Source organism: Pipistrellus hanaki, assembly GCF_964339955.1.
Source record: "Pipistrellus hanaki genome assembly, chromosome: 16".
In the NCBI taxonomy this organism is placed as follows: domain Eukaryota; kingdom Metazoa; phylum Chordata; class Mammalia; order Chiroptera; family Vespertilionidae; genus Pipistrellus; species Pipistrellus hanaki.
In genome coordinates this window covers 15,682,258-15,694,541 of record NC_140518.1, presented here as the reverse complement: position 1 = coordinate 15,694,541, position 12,284 = coordinate 15,682,258, and the positions used below count along the sequence as shown (strand labels likewise).

The following is a 12,284-nucleotide window of genomic DNA, read 5'->3' as shown; positions in this document are numbered from 1 at the left end:
TTCAGAATTCCAACACTTTACTCATGAACCTCGCTCTCAGAGTATGTGATGGGTTCCATAGTAGATGGAGCAGGACCCTTATTCATTTTTTAGTTTGACTTACAAAAAGGGCAATTACATGTTTGTCAACCTAGTAGTTTCTAGACGATAAAGCCATTTTCTCACCCAAACCTCAACCACCACACCATCAAGTTAAGTAACTCAAGGGACTGCCAGATGCTACCAGATACTTGCAAGTGAGGGCTAATCACTGTCCTTGTCCCTGGAAGACATGCCAGTCTGTTTTAGTACCTGTAGAGTGTGCACTACATGTATACACCTGGCACTCAGCTAAGTGCTTTGGATTAGGGAACTTGAATCTTTTCCTCCTGTATTACATGAATATCTGTAGCCAGCATTAATTAGGCAGGTTCCTTGGTGATGGTGCATCCTCTTTCCCCTGTAATATATATTATAGATTTTGGACCACCTTGACTTAGAGACCACATTGACCACTCAACATTCATCCTTGTGGATGCTGTGTACTTTTACATCCTCTACATTTTCCGTATTTACCATCTCCTGGTCACCACTAGCTCCGTTGAAATTATTACCTAATAATTACCTAATAATTTCTAATGGAGTTAGACCAAGGTAAGGAGGATATGCTACTTTCTGTTTACCCTTGAGATGTGCCCATAAGTAAAGGACCAAACTAGAAAATCCAAGAATTTTTTTTACCATTTTCTTATCTGAAAGGGGCTAGGAACAAGTAAAATCTTGGATTTAAACATAGATCCACCTTCATCGTGGCATTTGTGGTTATAAATCTATCATCAAAATGTTTCCAGAACATTTGGGTTTTTCTCTTGGACTCTACTGGATATCAGAAGACACACCTGCCAGAGGATGCTGACAGTGAAGAAACCTAGGCAAAGATCAGAAAGGGTTCGTGACATCTAGAAGGTGGTCAAGCAATGTTAGACCAAGCAGGCAAGCCCAAGCACTTCACTTTAAAAGACTCCAGCAACTTTGAGATTTATTACTTAATTAGCATCACTGAGCAACATGTCATAACAAAATAACAAACAAATAATTTATGAACATTTATGTTTAAATTTGAAATCCCATTATCTATTTCATTTGCTCCTGATTTTTTAGAATGAATAAACTCAAATTTGAATATGGCCAGGGTCATTGATCAGTCTATCGGAAAGAACTCTAAATAACTTAGAAAGTTACTCTGAAAATGCATTCTTCCCAGAGACTGGAGCAAAGTGGCACCATTACTAATGACCTCACAGTGACTTCTGGTCATGTGCCTTTTCTTAGGGAAAAAAACCTGTAATTCTTCTGCCTTAATTATTTTCCCTAGAGTATTGTAAAATGTTTTGCTATCAATTTTAAATCACACTCATTCTCCCGTTTTTCTGAGACTTTTGAGATCTCAGTGGAACTTTCCACCTCCTTCTATTTCCTGTAAGTGTATTATATATTTAAATGATTTTCAGTAAAATTTATAATTTTGATTTAATGATGCTTGATAACATAATGTTGAGTAAAAATAATGTCCAAGAACTAGAAATATCCTAACTCAATAATTCATACAGTTGGCTGCCTGAAAAAAAGTACAGTAATATAAATACCATTTTAAATTCTCTCTTTTGTTGTGATTAATATTGTAGTTGTATGAACCATAGGATAAAACTTGTCAATTTATTTCATTTATTTTTTTATATATTTTTATTAATTTCAGAGAGGCAGGGATAGGGAAATAGAAACATCAGTGATGAGAGAGAATCATTGATTGGCTGCCTCCTGCACACTCCACACTGGGGATCGAGTCTGCAACCTGGGCATGTACCCTTGACTGGAATCAAACCTGGGACCCTTCAGTCTGCAGATCGACACTATATCCACTGAGCAAAACCAGCTAGGACTCAATTTATTTTAAATAATCAAAGAAACATTTCTATACTACTTGATAATAATGTATTAAAAATTATATATTTTTCCTAACTAGTGCCAAAAGTAGAATAATACTGAAGATTCCTACATATAAAATAAACATAAATTCACTAGAATGCATCTTTATTCTCAGGTACAAAATAAAAATTTTTATATTATTTTGTACATTGTTTTGTTCTGTTAAGTATATATATTTAGGAATTTGAATACTGTTCTTTCTTCTAAATAGCATAATAAATGTAGGAGTGACCAGAAAATTATGGTTGATTTTTTTAGTTCTCTAAGAAAAATCATTATCAGAAAAAACTTGAAACCTGTTGTTTAAATTAAATACAATTTAATTTGTGTTTTGAGTCTTAATTTGCAAGTAGAGAATGAGAATTCTAAATCTTAAAGGAAAATGACTTCTGAAATTGAGTGCAGCATGTGTGCCTGGAGAAATGAATGCTATAGCTTTAAGATATGGTAGTCTGGTGATTCATTGCACAAAACAAGATCGGTTTGGAGCAGGCTCCTACTGTTAGCTTTTTTGAAGATGGATTCTCACGCCGAAAATAACACAACATATTCTAGATAACAGCAGTTTTTTCCACTGAAATCCACCAAAACTGAAGAAAAATCCAAGTGACTGTTCTTAGCAGCTGTGTGGCCTGGAGTTCACTGGGGAAGCTGGCTTCCTGCAGTCCCCTATTCATCACCTGCTTCAAAGACAGCCTGGCTGGCTATAGTTTGCAGGCCAGGTAGGGTGCCATTGTGCACAGTCTGGGAGGATTAGTATCAAAGCTGCGGCAACCAGGCCCTTGGTCTCCGGCTGCCATTCAGTCTTGCAGGGAGAGGCTCAGACTGGCCAAGGTCACAGTCTCCAGTGTGGAGTGGACTGGGAAAGGATCCTGAGAATAGAATGCTTTTTATGAAATCATGGCGCAAGCTTGCAGCACAGCAGGTGCCCTTCTGGAACACATAACATCTGTTTATGTTGGTATACCGTAGCTGACAATGAGATAATAGAGCTTTGAAATTTATCATTTTATTTTTTAAAAGACAACTGTATATACAATAATCCAGATGCGTATTTAGCTCCGATCTTTTATTTAAAAATCATAAAGAAAACGGACTGATTTAATTGCTGCTCATACGCTTATAAATTTAAGCAAAAAGCAAAGCATACGGACTATTAACCATTTATAACCATTGCTGATCAGTAATACCGAATTCATGGGGAGGAAATACCTAGCATTCAACATAATTTTTTTTTCAATGTTCAGGCATTTGTGTCAACAGATTGCTGAAGGATTTACTGAATATGCCCAACTGTCTTGAATATTAGGAGATCAGGGTAAACCCTTCCCTCTCCCCCCTCCCCCCCCCCAAATGAGAGTATTCAAGGGTGAGGTAATAATGACGCAAAAATAAAATTTTGAACTTGGTCAAATTAGGGAAAAATTAAGCTGTCCATGAGTTGTCATGACGACAAGGATGTTCTGTTGATGAACTGTCCTCCTCATTGTCCAATCAGATAGTAGAGCTGAAGCTGGAGCATGAACAGGAGAAGACGCACCTATTACAGCAGCATAACGCAGAGAAGGATAGCCTAGTCCGAGACCATGAACGGGACATTGAAAACCTGGAAAAACAGCTTCGCGCTGCCAATATGGAGCACGAAAATCAAATTCAAGAGTTCAAGAAACGAGATTCACAGGTAATTACTAATAATATTTGATAAAACGGGCATCTTTTTAAAAAGTCTTTAGCGTTTCATGTTTTATTATTCTTGACGCACGCTGTTTGATCATTTGCAAAACTGACATATAAATGTGATTTTTTTTTTTGTTTTCTTTCCTCCATCCCCTATTCCCCCTTGTTTTAAGGATGAATAAGGCTTTAACTATAGAAACCACAGGTAGCCAGATTAAAAATCCCATGGTGTGCTATAACTTGGCCCCTTTTTTATAATCTTGTCTCAGTTCCTTTCATGATGGATTTTTTTAAAGGTATCTGCCCCTTACCCCTCCCCTCAGCCTTAGCAAATCCCTATGAAATATATCAGCCTCACTCCTTGCTTTTTGTTTTAATCTCTGTAGGTAATCAAGCAGCTGTTTTAATATTTGCTTTTGCTTCCTAGTGTTGCTTTTTCCCCCATTAGACTCTATTTGATTAGATCAGTCAGATGGTAATTGATAAAAATGACTCCAGCGAAAGGCTATTTCCCATCAGGTCTGTTGCTTTTTCCTTCATGCACATACACATGCCTCCTAGCCTCCATCTCTGTCGTCCCTGTTGGAAGCCATTTGGCAGAATAACCCCCAGCTGTGGTAGCATTTGACTCTTCAAACTTACGGATGAAATGTGCACTGTCAGCATGAAAAATTATCTTTATAAATTTCAGATGAAAAAAAATCTTACTGAGCGTGTATCTTTGTAGTGCAATGCATTCTATAGTACACAGGGTGGGGCAAAAGAGGATTTACAGTAGTTTGTATGTGAAATAATGCAATAATTAATAAATAATAATATAAGAATAAACTGTGTTTTACATGCTGATAACTGTAAACCGACTTCTGCCCCACCCTGTATATAATCAAAGGCCGTTAGTGTATCCTCTTGAGGAGATTACCGTGAAATTTTATTGAAGAAAAAAATGAAGATCAATTGATCACAATAAAGAGATCATTTTCTTTTCTAATACAACCATATAATATACTAAGCTGAAATAGCTCTTTTCTCATTAAAAACTAACCATATTATCCATACCACAATAAGCTTTTTCCTAGTTAGTCTTCCTCCCCAAATAACATAATTTTTGAACAATGAAGTAAACCTTTCATTTGTTTTAATATGTGTTTAAACAAATTTATAATTATCTAAACATGAAAATCTGACTGATTAAACAGATGTTAATTTCTTGAATGGAGTGTGGGAGGCAGTAAAGCAAAGAATGGGAGTTATTGGTTATTTTTCATTTGACCTTCAATCTTTTACTTTCGGATAATGACTGGGCAATATAGATATACTCAGTACAGGCTTTTTTGTGTGTCAATAGTCTATATTTACAGGAAAATTATTGTCAACTTGTTTTATGCAGTTTGCTGACTAAGTATGTAGTCATTTTAGTAGCCAGAGTATCAGAATTGTCGGGCAGTTCCTAGGAAATCAATAGGTATTATATTTCTGCCACCAGCCAATTACAGCTTTTATAAAACCTACGCTATTTTTATTGTTAGCCATACAATTTATTAAGAATATTTTCAAAATTCATTTCTCCTTCAAAGATGATGCTAAGTCTACCATTGTCTTCTGTGATGTTAGAGTTGTGAGTCAGTGTGGTGCCTGTGTGCCAAGTAAAATTGAATAATTGATACAATAAAGTCCATTAATTTATATCACTTACTACTATTTTAGTGGTGTTGTAGAAAGCCAACACAGGTGGCAGCCAAATTTAGAGGAAATCTTTGTGACTTTGGCATATGTTGTATCTGCCATGTATAGGGTGCGGTCCATCCGTTGGTAACAAAAGGGAAATTTTAGAATTGTCCCGTATAATTAAGGGACAGTATAATAAGGGGGACAGTATAATAAGATTATTAATTGAATTTCTCCTCATTGAAATATTAAGTATGAGGACCATGTGACTTCTTCAAATGCTATATTATACATAGGATTATATTCCTCATATTTTGCGTTTTTTTTGAAACAATTGGAATTGCTGTCCTGGGAATGCTGGAAAGCAATGGAAATGGGTTAAATGCCTTCTGGATCAAAAGGAAAAGGATTACTATATAAGTTACATATTTAGTTAATTTTAGAGAATATGGTTTTTAAAAACTTTATCAATGTTATATTTTTAAAAATTCTTATATATGCCCAAATGATACTTTGCAATTATTTTTGGTTATTTTTTGAGGTTATTGTTGTAAAGTTTCCTTCAGATAAGTCCTAAATTTCCCAAATATATCTTGTCATGATTGTGCTCTAAATAATCTCATGCATAATGCCTTTTCAGTCCTGAATTCCATTTCTAGATCTCAAAAAGACAAAGTGGGCATGTATTTTTTAAAATAGATCTTTTCTCAAGTCACTATTTTGTGGTTTGATACAGAACAAACATAGATGTCTTAAATATTGGATTGTCTGATTTTTAATTTTAGTTCCAGAGAGATTTGATTTTCAGTTCACGTTTGGCTGTTTCCGTTAACAATGGAGGCCATTTTGTAGAAAGGACTAGTTGAAATACTGAACCACAGAGGACCAGTGGAGTAGCTACTGGATACTATGGCTTTGTTTGCTGCTTTTCTTCCATTAGATTCTTGAGTACATACAGTTTGTGAAAAATTGTATACTCAATATATGGTATATTTTTGGCCTTTCTAAAGGTTTGATATATTGCATATTGATAATAAAATTATTATTATAAAGTATAATTACTTACCATAAGGTGAATCATATATATTAAATAGGAAGTACTTTTTGGTGAATATGCTATATATAGGTTGGTTGTTATTCAAGTAATTTCTGTTATAAAGGAATGATAAGATATAGTAATGCAACCAAAGGCAGTTAGCCATCCCCTTCATTTTTTTGGTGCAGTTAGCTAATTCTATGCATATATTATATTTATGTCATATACCTTGATTTTCACTGCTGTGGTTTGCTAAAATGCACATTAAATTTACCACCCTCACACAAGATGCTTAGTCTGGTATCTACTTAAGGTCATAATGTTTAAGAAAAAGCATCTAGATCAGTAGATATCAACACAGAAATTCACAACCTCAGTTTCTCCTTTGTCAGATCCCTCTTTTTGAAATTATTTTGAAGAGGAATTGGATTGATCCAATCATGTTTTTAATACAAAGAGAACTTATTTTTTTATTATTATGATTCTTCTAGGAAAACTTCTAACATGATAGTTCTGCATGTAATTCTTGCTTTGCTACTGAACTGCAATGTAGTAAAAGAATTTCTACAATTTATCCCTTTGAATTAGAATAAAAACAGAACATAGGTTCCTTGATCCCTTCATTGTTCTTTTAGGACCCTGAACCAGTTAGAGAATGCTTGATCTTTATGTTTGTTGCCGAAGTGTCTGAGACTATTACAGAGAACCTTTGTGATCTGCCCCAGAGGTGGTGCCACCATCTTAGGACAGCTGTCTGTGAGGTACAGACAAATGGAGGAGCCAGGGGACCACTGCTGCCACTGTGAGCCACCATCAGTATAATGCAGATGAGATACAACAGGCTGGAAGGTTATAGTGGCATCTGAAAATAGAGATTCTGTATCTAGTAAAAGGGGTCTTGCCAGACATTGGCATCTCAATGCCTTTGTGGATTCCCTAAATTGAGAATTATGATTCTAAGAGGAACAACTTTTACATAAGTGGACAGATCACCTTGAATTTGCCATATTGATTCACAGTAAGTGGCTGCACCTATTACTGATTCTAAAATGTGGGGTTTTCAGAAATGCTTTTCTTCCTCCCTTCTGTTTACCAAACAATTTTTCAAAAAAAGTGAAACAATTTTAATTTTTAAAATTATATCTCAATAATATTATTTCACACGAATTTGTGAATCTGGGTACAGGACCAAAGTCTCCATTAATAAACTGAATATAGGTGGATTTAACAAGATGGATGTTCTGAACACTGGGCTTTGGGGGGAAGCATTTTTCTATTGAAAATACTTGATTTTAATTTCTTTATATGCCAGCTATTTTCAAAACATATTTGAGAGGCAGCATTTTATGATAAATACATGCATAGACAGGTAAAATATAATTGAAAATAACTAAGCAATAGATGATATTAACCACATCAGAAAATCCATACTTTAAAAAAATGCTTCAGTTAAGTACATATTTGAGCTCTGAGCTTGACTAGAAGCCATAGCAAAAAGGGAAACGTGATGAATTGTGTGATTCTAATTATCTAATGAAAATAATCATACCAGTTCATGTTTTTCTTTTCCTAGCTCTCAATTTAGAAATTTTTGATATGGGACTTAAAGGACACAGACTAATATAACTGATTATGTTCTCTATGAGTTTTAAAACATTTGGAAATAAAATCTTGTGGGAAAACCTTAGGTTCTTTAATTACTTTCACAAAATATAATTAGTAGGTTTTATTTTTATATGCCAAACTTTTAATTTATTGAGCACTCAGTTATTCTCGACATCAAACAACAGCCACTTTGAAAGATCCAATTTTGTAGATACTTAAATCAAAAGAAAGCGTATTTTAAGTCACAAGCCTAGCAAACTCTAGCATTATTTTTATATTACTTCTAGAAACTCTTGAGGAAGGAAAAACTCGGAAAATGGCTAAACTTGGAAATGGTTTTAAAGTTAATGCCCTGATGTTAATTTCCAAGTGTGTTAGTACTCTCTCTCTTTTACCTCTGATTCTCTTGTCTTCTGGATTAATACTATGGAAAACTATATAAAATAATAAAATTAAGTGGTAATTTGATCCAAGAGAGTAGAATATTTGTACCAGTACTGAAATGATTCATATCCTACATACATAACCAAAATAGTATTTCATCATCAATATTTATTCACTAATAGCATTTGTTTGGTTTTGAGGTAGTAAATATTTTTATTTCTTTGGGTCAAACTGGACTGATTGCTTGGATAAAGCAAACTACTGTATGTAAACTGTATACCACCCCCCAATTCCCTTCCCCTCATGTAATAAAGCTGTTGCTGTTAGCATAGCCCTTCTTTGTGTGCCTGCTTCTCCCTAGCGACACCACAGTCACATCAGGGTGGTTGCCTGGTCTTCCAGCTGTGTACACACCACGCTTTGATACTCATCCCCTGGCACCCTGCATTATTTGTCTTAGAGGGAAGAGGAGTGGAATTAAGTGGGTTTTAAGTATTAAGTGGGGTTTTCCGCAATGTACATTTATTTTTATTTTTAATTGAATGTATTAGGGTGACATTGGTTAATAAAACCATACAGATTTCAAGTGCACAGTTCTGTAATACATCATCTATACACTGCATCATGTGCTTACCACCCAAAGTCTACTCTCCTTCCATCTCCATTTATCCCCGCCCCTGCCCTCTTCTACCCCCGCCCCCCTCTTCGCTTCCCTCTGATAATCACCGCCATACTGCTGTCTGTGCCTATGGGTTTGTTTGTTAATCCCTTCACCTTTTTCTTCTGTTTAATGACAGACATTAGAAGAGTTGGTGGGAAAATGTTTTGAACAATTCACTTTATTATTTCACAAATAATGGACTTGTGGTAAAACCACACATTACAATTTTTAATTTATTTTCTTTAGATGAAGTTTCATAGCATCCTCGGAATGCATAATATTAAGATAGCCTAAGAACTTTCTGTGTACATTTAATATATAGAGGTTTTCCTGACTAAGCCACTTTTAAAAGCCTGTGGGGAAATATTGTTTTTCTGACATCAAAAGCATAGGGATATGAAATTTTCCAAATAGGACCAAAGTCCTTCTCCTATTTAGACATAGATGCATGGATGAGAAGATCTCATTTTATTAGTAGTGATGTGTCTAATATTACATATAAATTCAATAGTATATATTCATATATTATTATATGTATTACTATGTATAAGAATACTATTTCTTAGCTACATAATTAGCAGAAAATATAGGAAGATGCCCTTTCAGGTAAAGTTTACATTTTTTGTAGGCCACCAGTTTTCTTTTTCCATTATAATTCTATAATTATTGCTATCTTATAAACACAAGATTAGCATATATACCTATAATTAAACTATTTTAAATAATTCAACTTGGTCCTCATTGTGGAGAAAATTATATTAAGTTTAAAAAGCAAAACACACACAAAAACAGGCTGAGCTCAAGAAACTGATTTCTCTAAGAATGATCCATTTGCAGAAGTATTATATAGTGTATCTTTAGTCCTGTGCATATTTTTCAAATGTGGCAGTTACCATGGAAACCACATTCTATGGCATGTGGTCCACTTTCAGATAAAGAATATTCTTTTTAAAGGCAAACCTTCCAAATAACACATAAAGTATTCCCTTTGAATTAGCAACCTCATGTCAATTAATAATGCTTGCTTTCAAAATCTATCTTTTGTTCTCATTCTACTTAATAGGTTTCTCAGAAATATTAATATTGTTCTTGAAGGAGAAATAATTCAATGTTGGAGATACTGAAAATAGGGGATATAATGTGATAACTGCAGTGGTGAAAATTGGGGAGACTGCAGGGGAATACCAACCTTTGTGCACAATATGTTCTGCCAGACAAAGAGCTTCTAGCTGTATCTAGTGTCTAAGCATCCAGCATTAGTATAGTCAGATTAAGTAATCTAAAGAGATGAGCACATCCAATTATTTTTCACTTTACAGATAAAGGACCTGTGGTTCAAGGACATTCTCTTGCCCAAGGTCACAGAACTAGCAAGACAGGGTGGCATAATCTTAATGCAGTATTCTTTATCTCACAGCCTCTCTCAAGAAAGACTAGATTTTTCAGAGACTCAGACATGGCAAAAAGGAATAAGATTCTAAGTGCAATTCTTCCTAGCATGGAGGCAGACACTGGCGCTCTTTGTTCCCCATGCTGAGATTCCCATCGCAATTTGCTTTGCTTTTGGTGATTTGCCATCTTTGGTGTTGCTGCAAAGTCATAATTGAATCATGCTGCTTGCGTTCCAGTTTTAGTAAGCAGTACCTTCTAGAACCACATTGAATTTTTATGATTATGTATTTACAGCAGCAACAACAAATATTTAATATGCTTCCTGTGTGCCATGTTCTCTGATAGGTTCATTACATTGCATAATCCCATTCAATCTTACCAGAACTCTATCAGGGTTGTATTTCCCATGGAAACTCTGTTTTGACCATCTTACTTGGGTCAGAAGATGACCACATGTATTTCCAGTTTATCGGGGAAAAAATCAGAAAACATAAGTAAATTGCCCAGGGTTATATAACTAGTAATTAATGTAGCTGAGATTCAAGGCAAAGGCCCAGGCTCCATAAGCCTGCTTAAGTATTTGTTGTCTCTGAATTTCATTTATTCTGGGAAAATGCCATTACTTTTTCAATTTTGGGTTGTTAGTACATTGCTAGATTTATAATACTGATACCCATAACTCAGACCATATAAATCCAAATCAAGTTGCCACCAATAGTTTGAATCTTTCTCCAAAGCCATGAGCCAGGGCAAATTAAACCCTGAAGAGTTATGTATTTCTTAAAATTTTATTTGGGGTAGAATTCTTTCCCACAGATTTCAGAACTAATAGAATAGAAAAACGAATGTTTTTGAAATGGATTTGCTTTATGTTTTTACATTATCCTATGCTAGAGGGCTGGTGCACAGATTCATGTACCAGTGTGGTGCCTCAGCCTGTTCTGTGGACATCTCCCAAAGGGGCCTATATTGCGAGAGGGCGCAGGCCAGGCTCTGAGGGACCCTTCCAGTGCACGGTCAGGGTCGGGGAGGAACCTTGGGAGGGTTTCAGGGCATGTCTGGTCCATCTTGCCCAATCCCGATCAACCAGACCCCAGCAGCAAGCTAACCTATCGGTCGGAGCATTTTCCCCATAGTGGTCAGTGCACGTCATAGCGACTGGTCGAACAGTGGAACAAAGGGTTGGACAAAAGCATAAGTTGGTAAGTGACTGACCATTCAACTGTTTGACCAGTCGAGGGACCCCACTGGTGCACGAATCTGTGCACTGTGCTTCTAGTTACTAAAATAAGAAGGTATGTCCTGAGTAAGACTCTGATAAGCTTTTAGGTCAATGAGGGTCTACCATACTTACTAGTCTCTATAAAAATTGCATAGGAATTTGCATTTAGTACTTGTGAATGGGGTTTCTTGTGAATGGTTTTTATAGTGAAGGTCTGTTAGAGGCACATATTAATTTGGAATATTACATATGATCCATTCATTTTATGGAATGAATCTTTAAGTCTCAAAGACCTCAATGTCAGTATTTTCCCCTAAAGAAGCCCATGTATTTTGTTTCATTGCATGACAGCAGCTAGTCAAAAACCTTTCTGAAGTGAGGTCAAGTAAGTTCAAGCATAGAGACTTTCTTGGTAAAAATACAAGGAACAATTAGAAAACCTGTTTCTTTTAGAATCCTCAAAAACAAGTTAATGTTGATGTAATTTTGGCTTAATTCTAGAGTTATTTTAGTCAAAATGAAAAGTTTTCAGATGAATTCATTTTTTATATAAAATACCCCAGAGATAAATCTTTATTCCACAGGCTGAATGTCAGTCCCATTGACATGAGGAAGAATCCCGTCAGTTATTTTTAGCGTATCCCTCTTGCTTCTCCTCTTCACCCTGGCCTCAGTGT

At 35.4% G+C, this 12,284-nt stretch overlaps 1 protein-coding gene across 3 annotated transcripts in view; it reads left to right on the top strand.

Moving 5' to 3' along the window:
• CEP112 (centrosomal protein 112) overlaps positions 1-12,284 on the top strand; it is a 261,521-nt gene that overhangs the window by 108,454 nt on the left and 140,783 nt on the right. For all 3 annotated transcript variants that reach the window (XM_084864076.1, XM_084864074.1, XM_084864075.1), the window contains one exon: positions 3,464-3,646. In XM_084864076.1, coding sequence (XP_084720202.1) covers positions 3,464-3,646 — 183 coding nt within the window. The remainder of the gene's footprint in view (positions 1-3,463; positions 3,647-12,284) is intronic.